This window comes from Stegodyphus dumicola, chromosome 8, assembly GCF_044657685.1.
Source record: "Stegodyphus dumicola isolate Sdum_Otavi_A_Nest chromosome 8, ASM4465768v1".
Classification (NCBI taxonomy): domain Eukaryota; kingdom Metazoa; phylum Arthropoda; class Arachnida; order Araneae; family Eresidae; genus Stegodyphus; species Stegodyphus dumicola.
Genome location: NC_140775.1, coordinates 72418245 through 72431431, shown reverse-complemented (window position 1 = coordinate 72431431; position 13187 = coordinate 72418245). Strand labels below are relative to the sequence as shown.

Genomic DNA, 13187 nt, shown 5'->3' with positions numbered 1-13187 from the left:
AGTTAAGACACAATAACACGCCGAATAAATACTAATTCAGAAGTCAAACAACAAAAATCAGCGTTATATTTACCAAATTTTCACAGGACTAGTTTCGATGGTTTTACCGAACCACCATATTCAGCTGCAAAACCGCAAATGAACCAGATATATCTGGTTCATTTGCGGTTTTGCAGCTGTGAAAATTTGGTAAATATAACGCTGATTTTTGTTGTTTGACTTCTGAATTAGCATAATACAGTTGCTTACAGAATGGCACCTATTTCCAATTAATGACACATGTGGTAGAATGACTAATTATACATGTGCAAGACATTCTAATTTTCTGCCAAATTATATCCAATCAGCACAAATGGTTCCTGAATGAATAAATACTTCTTTTCAAATGTATCTTTATCACAGATTACCAACACATTAAATAATACCTAAACAGTGAAATGAAAGGGGGAAAATATAAATATGTTGCAAATTAAAGAATAAAAGAAAACTGAATATTTGAACAAATAAAATACATATACTATATGGGCAGTACAACCATATTCCAATTAATTACTTCACCTCTTGATGCACATTTTCAGTCAGCTGAGTATTTTCTGCATTTTTTAAAGCATTTTCTGTGCTTTCTATCATTTTTAATAACATTGTTCTCTTGTCATTATCATCTGTTGAAGCAAGTAATGCTTTAAAACACTGAAAAGGAAAAAGATAAAGATAATATACAGTTTCCTAAATAAAAATTTTCATGAGCAATAAAAATAACATGCATCAAAGTTTGAACATCAGAGCTGGTTGCCCTGTGTTATGACTGTCTTCATGGAAGAGCTTTCTAAAAGAAACAGTTGACACTTAATTAGACATGTACAAAACTATGCTATGTTGTTGTAGCTAGTCTATTTTGCCAATAATTGAAGACAAGTTATAATTCATGAAGGGACTTCATATTTCATGACCTTATTTACACTTCCCAGTGATGTACGGGAAGTTAAATCATCAAACATATTTTCTGTTTCCAGAATTTTCAATTTAATTTGATTTGATACTAAATTATAAGCTATGTATGAATGTATGACACTACACTGCTTAACAGCTATATTTAGACATCAGAAAAAAAACTCTCAGTTAGAAAATTTAGGAAGTATATGTCATAATACTAGTATAAAAGATTAATAGTTTAAGGATCACTGACTGGTAAAAAGAGTAACGTAAGAGTAAATATCAAAATTAATATTAAAGATTAACTCACATTAGCTCAAAAACTATACTAACATACTCAATTTTATCAAAACTTTCAAAGACAGTTTGTCTGATACTTCAGTTGAATATAAATTATGTGCTGTTTAACTTTTTTTTTTTTTTTTCTGTTTCCTTTAGTTCTTCATAATTACAGCTATAGTAATTGCTTAATGTTTTAGAATGGCTGTTCAAATTCTTGGCACAGAAACTGGAAATTCTGTATAGCAAAACAGATTAGTCATAACTTCCAAACCTTCTATTTTTAGGGTAAGTTTGCTGATAATTTTAATTTTATCTCAGACTTTTTCTAAACGCTAATGATTCTTTGTGTATTTAAAAAAAAAAAAAAAAAAAAAAAACACCTTGTGTTGTTTTCATTAATTTTATTATTGTTATAAATATCTATGTATGTCATAGTTGTGTTCCATAATTCTGTCCATTCATTTTTCAAATGCTGGTACTAAATACTGAATTTGTTTTCTTATCTTCACATCTGGGATAGGAAGGTTGTATATTCCTCCTGCTGCCCTGATGATCAGGGTAAAATGTTCAGCAAAGCGGCTGACATACTAATTGGTCCATTTTCGAATAATGGAGAAGGTTTGGATGTTTATATAGTGTCTGTGTGGCATGCAGGCACTTAAAATACTGGCAAGTCAAAAGTCCTCTCAAGTGGTTTGGTAAAGGGAGAGAGGGGTAAAAGTCCCTCAGGCTACCATGTTTTGTAAAAATCGCATGAGTAATTTTTTAAAAATTAGCTCTCAAAATTTTAGCTCATCAATGTTAATTTGAATATGACATATATTTATTAATCTCTCTTTTCTTTATTAAACTTACTTGATTCCTTCTTTCACATTTCAAAATTTAGGTTCATTAGAAATGATATTCTCCCATTTTTTTATGATTCATTTTTAAAATTTATATTTTAAACTAATTTTTATAAATTTTTAGGAAAACATTTTGAATTATAATCTATAAAATGTTTGTCATCATCTTAAAGTAGAAGTATTTATAAGCACAACTGCAAAAATTAGAGATTTTTATTCAAAATTTCCAAAGATATAAGTGAATATTGGCGTGTTTTGAAATTTGGCATATTTCTTATAAGCGCTAATAACACAAATGTGGTTTGCGCACTTTGTTAAAATTATTTGAAAAAATGAACGATGACATATTTTCCGCTCATCTACAATGAAATAAAGGAAAGGAGAAAAGGTTGCTATAAATTAAAAAGTTCACCAAGTGAATTATTCTTGGCGTAAAAAGTGCAAAAATAATTTTTTTAATTTCTCCATAAATTTCACACCAAATTTTACAAAAATTTAATATTTAGGCACAATTTGAATCGTAGAATTGAAATACGGAAAAAAAAAATTGGCATGTCATTTCGGAAAAAGTTTGATTTTGTATCAAAATACCTATATTAGAACAATGCTATATATAAATCTAAAACACATCCTAAGTCGCGCTTTCGAGAGATTAAAAAATGCAATTTGAATTTCGTAAGTCGGCCCAGTAGAATGGGAGATACAGAACTGTACCCTTTTTTTTGCACAGTGTACATGCATAAACACACATTTCTGATTCCATTCCGGATAACGGAAGAATACTGCAAAATCTTCCAGCAGTACAGCAAGACAACTTCATTTGAATATATGAAAGGCTACACACATTTAAAAATCGACTGGGACAAAGTAAAACCATAAAAAAATTCATCTATAAAAATAGCTATTAAATTAAAGAAAAAAAGGAAAATATGATTAGGCCTTGCTGCAGCAAAGAATTTTCAATAAATCTATATAACTAATTATTTTAAGACATAAAATAATTCTGGTAGCCAAAGATGAAATCGTAGGAGAACATAGGCAGCTATGAAAGGAGAGAATAATGATGAAATAGGCTCATTAACAACGTAGGCAAATTATCAGAGAAAGCTATAATGGAACTTAAAATGTTAATGTAGTTTTAAGTGTATGGAGTTTAGTCTTTAACATTTAATTCAGTTAATAAATCATCATTCATAAACAGTCTTGAATATACAACTAAAGTATATATAATAGAACTAATACTTTATTTGTAATTTATTAATGTAGAACTCAGATCAGTGTTTTAATAAAAGAAAAATATCATGTTTAAAATAATTAGAATGTAAATTAGATACAATAATTAAAAATGCTAATACTATAAAAATATTACGTCTACATTTTTATTTTTCTAATTACCGTATTTGATGGCATATAAGACGCACTTTTTTTCCTAAATTTGGTATCAAAAAAGTTACCTGCGTCTTATACGTGAAGGACATAGTCTTATACGTGAAGGTAATTGCATTCAATAATTGTTTATTTGGCTTTTACGAAACGTGAGAACTAAAAGAAACCACGCTATTGAAACTTTTTTTTCTTGTGTGTGGCCGTCTAAATAAGGGTGCGTCTTATATGCCGTCAAATACTCTCTCTCACCAACACATTAATGAATTACTTCATTGTTTTCACTTGCAAAACTACTTGCAACTTATATGCTTTTAATAAAAGTTAAAAATATGGGCTTTAATATACAATATATGACTTCATAATAATTATGCAATAAAGTTCAAATATTTTTCATTAATACTACATTTGTTTTGAAATGAATTCAAATACCAATATAACAAATAATTATTGCAAAATCTACAAAAGCTACCTGCCATGAGAAAGAATGCTTTCAATGAAGAACGTTCTAAGAAAATTAAAACTTGGCTGAAACCACAAAAATTACCAAGAACTTAATTCATCTTGTTTAGAATTATATTTCCCAAATAATTTTTACCATTTAGTAGCTTTATCAATTTGGCATCTCAAGTATAACATCAATAAAAAAAAATTTTTTTTTTAAATTGTTCAGGTGTTTTAGGCATGGGAAATTAAAAATAAACTGTGAAACTATTTTTATGTCACAAGCTTCTTTTCTCAGTGGTTCCATTTCTCATAATTTGCTTTTAGTTATTTACAGCAGAATGATTTCAATGCATGTGCCTCCAGCATACAGTTTGAAAATCTTAATTTTATCAAATATTACTTCAGATTTGAAAATGGGTTCAATTATTCAATTAAGTGAAAGTACATAAAGACTATCTAATTAGGTTTTATCATATTTTCATTGAAAACACTTCAGAGGATTGAATCTTTTCAATCAAATATTTGCATTTCAAGTTAATTTTGAATGAAAATTTTCAAGCAAAATATGTTATTATAATGAATAATGAATGCACACACAGTTCTTATACTGAGGCATTTAATTTGGCTCTCTTAAATAATTACATAAATAAATACACCTGCTATGAAGCACAGAAAAATTTTATTTACATGAACTTCTCCAAAAAGCATGGTACAATGAAAGGTATAATGAATGAAAAACAAAAATTATTAGATTCGGCAATTACCTCATTTGTTCACTAAAAACCAAATAGATTTAAGAGATAAATACAAATTATGCTTACTTTTACTGCTTCATACACATCAGCAATAACTTTAGTTACATCATTACTTGTTTTAGCATACTGGTCAAATAAATAGTTCTGCCTAGCTCTTTTTATGATCTGAAAAGTAAAGATGCATTTTACAACACCACTATACTTAACAAAAAAAAATCAATTATTATTTTTAATTTTTACAACACAAACAATTATACTCATACATTAAATATTTTCATATATAATCACACATTACATATGACTATGAAAATTACATTATATTGTTACGAATTTGGTATTTAAAAAGCTAATGTTAGTTCAATTATAAATTAAATGGTTTTATTTCTCGCGCAGTGCAGCGCGTGACAAATATTAAAAGAAAGCTAAGCCGGAAAAATTAAAAATACAAGAGCGCGTGCGTTAAATAAATAAATATCTCTTTTTGATTTCGAGAAAGTACTGGAAAATTCTAGCGCGTGATTTTAAAATCTTATAAAAGGAGGAAAACATCTCAGTTTGTAGTAGTTGCTTAGTTTGTTGTTGTTTAGAAAACTGCTCTTGTTGATTGTAGCGAATTCGCGGATTAGCGTTCTTTAGCTGTTTTTAATTGCGTTCTATTGGACATTTGAGTAGTTAAAAGATAACTACTGTGAGATATTGTAATACTGCATGATAATTTGAGAAAATTTAAGCATTTTTGTTGTGATAATAATAATTTTTTTTTTTTTGTTCATTTTTCATCGGACTTGTGCATTCATTTCATAACGAACCCGTACGCACGCAACAATTTTTGGTGTCAGAAGTGGGATTTGAATGCCAATAACAAGAGCGATGGAAGAGCAATTAAGGCAGTTAATATCAGCCTTTGCCTCATTTAAAGAAGAAATTAAAGAGGAAATGAAATTGGGCCAGGAATCCGTTAAGGAAGAAATGAAATTGGGCCAGGAATCCGTTAAGGAAGAAATGAAATTGGGCCAGGAATCCGTTAAGGACGAAATGAAAGCCATTCAAGCTGGTCAAGAAGAAATGAAAAGAGAAATTACTTGCATAATAGAAAATAAATTTGAAGCTATGGAAGGCAGAATTGACGCAGTTGAAAATAAAGTTGGACATATTGAAGAAAAAGCTTCTTCCGTAAAAGATCATATTGAAGAAAGAGTTTCTTCGGTGAAAGAAGAAATAGAAGAAAGAGTTTTTTCTGTAAAAGAACATATAGAAGGGAGAGTTTCTGCTGTGGAGGAACGAATTGAAGGAAGAGTTTGTGCCGTCCAACACCAAATCGAACAACAAATTGATGAGAGAGTTTCTGCAGTTGCCAAAGAAATGGATACTTTAAAGAAATTCGTAACGTCGGCAGGGAGCAGGAGTGATGATTTTAAATTCTTACCAATGCCTGCTCGTCCACCTCTGAAGCTATCCACGTATGATGGGAAGACCTCCTGGCAGGTGTATAAGACACAATTTTCTATCGTGGCGGATGCGAATGGATGGGATTCCCAAGCTAAGGCCTGTCATCTCGCCGCTTCTCTAAGAGCCGACGCAGCGGATATCCTTCAGACTCTTCCCGAAAACAAAAGGTTAGATTTCGAAGCTCTGTCCGGCGCCTTGGAGTTGCGCTTTGGGGAGAAGTGTTTAAAAGACTACAGTAGGCTCCAATTAAAATCTCGTCAACAGAAGCCCACCGAATCACTTCAGGAGCTCGCCACGGATGTTGAAAGGCTGTCACATCACGCCTTTTCAGAGTGCCCGAGAGAAACGAGGGAAATCCTGTCCCTGCAGTACTTTATCGATGGCATCCGGGATCCCGAAATACAGAAGGCTCTACGAATGGCGGATGTTAAAGACTTGAAAAGCGCTTTAGTGTACGCCATGAAATTCGAGGCAGCCCAGCAAGCCACCCGTCGAGATTGCTACCCAGTCAGAGCTGTGCGAGTCCACGAGCCAGGGGATCAACTGATGGCTCGTTTAGATGAATTAACCAGACAAGTCGACGATTTGATACGGAGTAGGAGCGAGAACAAAGTGGCTCTAAGGTGTTGGAAATGTGGTAGTGAAGGTCACATACGACGGAATTGCAGAACACTCCAAGGTACGGAAAATAAAACAGATGATTTTACCAGACAAGTCAGTGGCTTGAGACGGAACAGAAGCGAAAAGAAACCAGTTCTAAAGTGCTGGAACTGCGGTGTTGGAGGCCACGTGCGAAGGAACTGCAGAACTCCCCAGAGCACGGAAAATAAGACAGACGAGTTGAACAGACAATTAAATGCTCTCGGACGAAAAAGGAGTGACAAGAAACTTAAAATGCTGGAACTGTGGAACTGAAGGCCACGTACGAAAGAATTGCAGAACACCCCAGGGTACGAAAATTGAGACAATTTCTGAGCAACGACGCAGGAAACAAATTAATGACCATATCAAGGAACGGAGGTTGCCAGATAATGAAAAACCTTGTTTTAAAGCGCTTAAAATTTATACAGTGAGTGGCAACAGTAACGGAATGTCCATTAATGGGAATATCGATGGAGTTCCTTGCGATATGATCATTGACACAGGAGCTAATGTTACCATCATTAGGAAAGACTTAGCTGAACAGTTTAAAGATAAACTTATTTGGACGCCATCCTGTGTTACCCTTCAGACTGCGTCTGGTGATAAGATCGACATAACTGGGAAGTTAAACGTAAACATCACGTTTGGAAGTGCCGCCTACCATCACACGGCTTATGTGGCGGATATCACAGATCCATGCATACTCGGATTGGACTTTTTAAGGAAATACAATTTTTCCTTAGACTTCAAAAACAACAAACTGCTTTCAGCATCTGGTGACATGACTATCCATCCTCAGAAGAGATCCTCACTTGGAAATGCCGACGCCTTGTCCGAAAGACCCAGCTCGGGAAGCCGCCGAAATCATGCTAGGGTCGAAAAGAAACGCAAGACTACCAGCTATTCTCCATCTCAGAAGCTCTTCGGTTGAGACCTTCGTCTGCCTTGTGACCGCCTGTTTGATCGCCGTGCGGATGCGCCTTCATCGCCTGAGGAACACATCCAAGATGTCCAGGCCCGTTTTGAAGTGATGCCCCGTTTCGCACGAAAGCGAGTGAACTTGACGACGGAGAAAGTGAAGACCAGATACAACACGAGAGCTACTGGACATAGATCCAACAAAGGAGACAAGGTGAGGTTGTGGAACCCGATTCAACGAAAAGGACTCAGTCCTAAATTACAGTCACCTTCGGATGGTCCATATACAGTGCTGAACACGAATGACGTCGTGGTTCGGATCCGTGAGTCTTCGAACTCTTACGACAGGTTAGCTTATTACTATGGCCATAGTACATAATGTAAATAATTGTAAATAGTATCAGACCATGGTCCTTTTTGTTTTTAAATGTGTATTTGATTTGATTTGTATTTAGTATTTGATTTGCATTTAGTATTTGATTTGTATTTAGTATTTGTTTTGTATTTAGTATTTGATAGCATTTGATTTGTTTTATTTATTGCATTTATTGTTCATGTTGTTTATTATTGTAATGTAATGCTTATTAATGCATTTATGCCACAGTTGTAAGTTTAGCTTCCTGTCCAGGGATTGTACTGCCCGGGACATGCAGTCCTTGGGAAGGGGACAGTGTTACGAATTTGGTATTTAAAAAGCTAATGTTAGTTCAATTATAAATTAAATGGTTTTATTTCTCGCGCAGTGCAGCGCGTGACGAATATTAAAAGAAAGCTAAGCCGGAAAAATTAAAAATACAAGAGCGCGTGCGTTAAATAAATAAATATCTCTTTTTGATTTCGAGAAAGTACTGGAAAATTCTAGCGCGTGATTTTAAAATCTTATAAAAGGAGGAAAACATCTCAGTTTGTAGTAGTTGCTTAGTTTGTTGTTGTTTAGAAAACTGCTCTTGTTGATTGTAGCGAATTCGCGGATTAGCGTTCTTTAGCTGTTTTTAATTGCGTTCTATTGGACATTTGAGTAGTTAAAAGATAACTACTGTGAGATATTGTAATACTGCATGATAATTTGAGAAAATTTAAGCATTTTTGTTGTGATAATAATAAATTTTTTTTTGTTCATTTTTCATCGGACTTGTGCATTCATTTCATAACGAACCCGTACGCACGCAACAATATTTTATTGTTTTACATACAAGAAGTTCTATTTAAAAAATGGATTCATCACAGAAATACTAACTGTGTACATTAATGCCAAATTTCTTGCTGGAAGCACATATTGGAAATATCCCTCTAGTTCAGTGATCACCAAACCCTTGATCATGAGTTACTAGTAGCTCCCAGAAATATTTTCAGTAGCTCACATTGGCAATTTCGATAGATAGTGACTTTGATCGCTGCAGCTATTTCTCGTGCAACTTGACGAAGTTGATACAGCTCAGTTCGCTGTTTTTGCAAGAATGTTTTTTGATAATATCGAAATAAGACAGGACATAATAAAGATTATACCATTAATAAAACGCACTAAGGGCAAGACGTATTTGTAGCTGTGAAAGATCTTATCTGTGAAAAATATTCCTATAAATAAGTTGGTTGGCTTAGCAACTGATGGCACTCCTGGGATGGTAGGCGGAGAGAATCATAACCTTGTGTCGTAAAGCCAACAGCTTTCCGAAATTCCTGTCTTGCCACCAAGTACTACACCAGGTGTCACTGTTTTCACCAAGAGTTTTTAAGTATGATGCAATGAAAACTGTCATAAAAATATCACACAAAGCTACATGCAATTCACAGATGTTTGTTCAAAGCTCTGACTGATGAACTAGCTTGCCAGTATGGTAATCTAGTGCTTCATACAAAAGTTTAATGGTTGAGTGCAGGCAGAGTTTTTCAACATTTTCAAGAGTTGCTCGGGCCTTAGTAGAATTTTTGAAAGTACGAGGCAAAACCTTTCGTGAACTAGAAGATGCGGCTTGGCTGCAGAGTTTTGCTTTTCTTGCAGACATCACAGAAAAATTAATACTTTACTGACAGCTTCCAGGTAGGGATAGAGATATTGGCGGATTTCAGATGTTGCTTCATTCTCCAAAAAGCTCGAAATGTGGGATAAAAATATCATCCAAGGTGAATGAAAACACATTGCTTATTTGAAGTAAATCCTTTAAAAGAAAAGGTCTTCAATGCCTCCTTTAAACAGAAAGCAATATGTTGAAATTATATCAGATTTGAGAAGTTTACAAAAGCTTCCAAGATTTCAAAAGTATTTCAATTGTTGTACAGTTTGTCAAATTGCTTTTAATAGGGATTGATGCTAAAATGTTCTCTACTTGTGTCATGGAGCATTTTGATTTTCAAGACAATAATGCTGCAGTGCAGTTGGAACTGACTGATTTTCAAAATGATTTATCAGTAAAATTGCTTTCTTCAAGCTCTGTAAATATTTGGCCTCTTGTTCCTAAAAAAAAATACCCAATTTTGGTCATGCTTGTCTCAAAGTGAAGGCAATGTTCAGCTCTATATATCCACATGAAATTTCAGTTTCCAGTATGAAATTTATTAAATATAATGCAAAAACAGGCTCTCTGATGAACACTTGGACAACTGCATTCAAATGGCAGCCACTACCTACTCTCCCAACATTAAAAATGTGATGGCAGAAAAAGTTTCATTGTTCTCATTACAGTTAATAAGTCTGATAAAAATATTTTATTAAATTTGTTACTTATTACTAACTACACTTCAATTTCTTTATGCACAACTCAATTTCAGTTTCTTTTTGTTACATACAGTTTAATTAAAATTGATTTCATATTTTATAAATTTATAGGCAATAAACAAATGAAACTTTTTTTTTTTTAAAGTTGGTAGTTCTTTTGGTTGGTAGCTCACAGCAGGATTTAAAAACAGTACGGTAGCTCAGAAGCTTTGTAAGTTTGGCGACCACTGCTCTAGTTCAACATATTTGTTTAAATACTTCAATAATTTTCTTGGCAACCTTATAGATTTCCTTATTAAACGGCATGTGGCAGTAATTACATTCATTGTTCACCCTTTAGAGTTTATCAGATAATAACGCACACTAAAGTTCTGAATTCATCTTGAAAAAAATATTGGTACTTGTAAGTTACGCCATACAACATTTTCTGTGTCATAATTTTTGTGATGTCAAGAATTTCTTTTTGGCAACAGGGACATTTTTATAAAGCTTATATGTCTGTTACCACTAAATTTTTATCTATGAAAGGGACACAATGATAACCATTTGCATTTTTTATTGTGATCTTCCACTACATCAATTTCATTTGCGACTTTTTTTTAACTTTAGCAGCTAAGCATTTAGTTAATAAAGACAAGCAAGTATAGCACACAAAATTTGCTGCAAACAGAGCCAAAAGCTAAATTTGTCTTTTTAGAGCTTGGTATCTCATAAAGGTTACCAAAATGTCATTTCTTTCTTGAAGTTTTATGGATGAAAAATTTATTGCCAAGAAAATATGAAAAGGAATAACCAATAAGTTTTAAAAGAAACAAAATATGCACAAAATTATGTTCTTTTTAATGTGTGGTCCACTTTTAACTGAATCCTCTCTATATATCCTGTACAAAAAATTACAAGTGCATATATACAAGAAAGAATATTTCCCCAAAATTACAATTCAAAACACTTTTTTTAAAAGTACAGAATAAAAAGTCAGAAAAGATAATTATGTACTGCACCTTATCATCAATATCAGTGATGTTCATTACATAAAAAACATCATATGAAAAATAATCTGCCAATACTCGCCGAAGAATGTCAAAGGAAATGTAAGACCTATGAATAAAAAATGAAATTATAATCACACATACACTTAATATTAAAACATAAAACACATTACTTCAAATTTCACATAGCCCATGAACAATCTAGAATAAATGACAGATAAAATATATGTACATTTTTATATTCATTTTTATATGCACGTTTCCAAAAAGAATTTTAATTGTTACGAAAATTACCTTGCATGGCCCATATGAGCTGCATCATATACAGTTGGTCCACAACTATACCATAACACTTTATTCCCGAATTGCGGAACAAATATTTCCTGTCAAAATATAGAAACAAAATAATATTGTAAATTTTATTACCAAATTATAAAATTGTGTAACAGAATGATTTATAAAATATCTCATACGCATACTATTAATGTCTGTTACAAATTTTAAGATAATATTCTTAATAGAAAAAGTACTGGAAGAAAATTTTAATTTAAAACTGTTTTACCTTTTGTCGTGTCAAACTGTTATAAAGTTTCAGTCTTGTCTTATCAGATCCCTCAGGAGGCTGCCAAGACGGTTGAGAACGTGTCATGACTCTTAAAAAGAAATTAATTTATTTAAAATTAATGTCTCATTAAATCATAAAAAACTAAGATTTTTTTATGATTTAAAGAGTAATTAATTTAATTAATTATATTGTAATATATATTAATAATTGAAATATTTGTAAATTAGATCGGCACAAATGACAAATTGTCAGATATGATCTACGAACTTACGAATGCTCAACAATCCCTTCAAAATATAAGCAAAATTATTTAAAGATAAATTAGTATAGCATATAAAATAGTACTTTTTACTATAAAATCATTAATAATATCAGTTTTCAGGTGTGGAAATTTCTAGGTGTATCTTCTGCAGAAGATATAAAATTTTCACAAAGATGAAAAATTCTACCATTAGCAGTTTTTTGATAATTAAAAAAAAAAGTTACACTTGTTATTTTATCCCATTCTCTGTCCTTAAGAATCATTTATTCGTTCTACAGTAAAACAACAATCTTTAAGTCCATGGACAGTGTTTCAGATAGTCACATAACTATGCTTTGTCCACTAATCAAAAGTTGATGCTATCATTATTACCAATGATTCTATCATCTTCCAGCTAGCTGGGTGCATTTGATCTAATTTTAAGCATTTATTTAAAATCTCTATGAAAAATTTTACAGTGTTAATAATTTTTACGCAGAAAATTATTGTGTAAAATTGCTCCTGAATATTTGAAATTTTATTTTTATTTAATATGCTGAAAAACAAAACTAAAAGCTTAAGACAAAACTTAAGACAATCAAAACTAAGGATTCTCAACCAGCAAGAAGATGGGGATGATTTCTCAATTGCAGAGGAGAAATATTCATCCTCAGATTAATAGACTTGAGATTTGCAATATAGCAGCTCAAATATTTTAGCAAAATGCTCACAGCAAATCACTAAGGCAAGGATGGGCAAAAACTCTGGACCAAAAAAGTCACTTTAAGTGAACCATGCAGACAGGGATGTGACTATCTTTTGCAGTGCCCTTACTGTTTGCAAGAAACAATAAGGGAGAGGGAAACATCCTTTTGGGGTATAAATAAAAAAAAAAAAAAAAAAAAAAAAAAAAAAAACAATAAAACTACAATTAAAAAACTATTATTTTATCCAAAATGAAATTTGTTCCTACTGGCCATCAAACATTTGACATGAATACAGTTTCATTTCCAAATAAAAATTTA

At 32.3% G+C, this 13187-nt stretch overlaps 1 protein-coding gene across 3 annotated transcripts in view; it reads right to left on the bottom strand.

Moving 5' to 3' along the window:
- CysRS (cysteine--tRNA ligase, cytoplasmic) overlaps positions 1-13187 on the bottom strand; it is a 103172-nt gene that overhangs the window by 84067 nt on the left and 5918 nt on the right. For all 3 annotated transcript variants that reach the window (XM_085821998.1, XM_085822000.1, XM_085821999.1), the window contains exons 2-6: positions 11919-12009; positions 11651-11739; positions 11369-11465; positions 4712-4810; positions 559-690 (exon numbers count right to left, since the gene is read on the bottom strand). In XM_085821998.1, the coding sequence (XP_085678124.1) occupies positions 559-690; positions 4712-4810; positions 11369-11465; positions 11651-11739; positions 11919-12005 (504 nt within the window). In that variant the 5' untranslated portion in view covers positions 12006-12009. The remainder of the gene's footprint in view (positions 1-558; positions 691-4711; positions 4811-11368; positions 11466-11650; positions 11740-11918; positions 12010-13187) is intronic.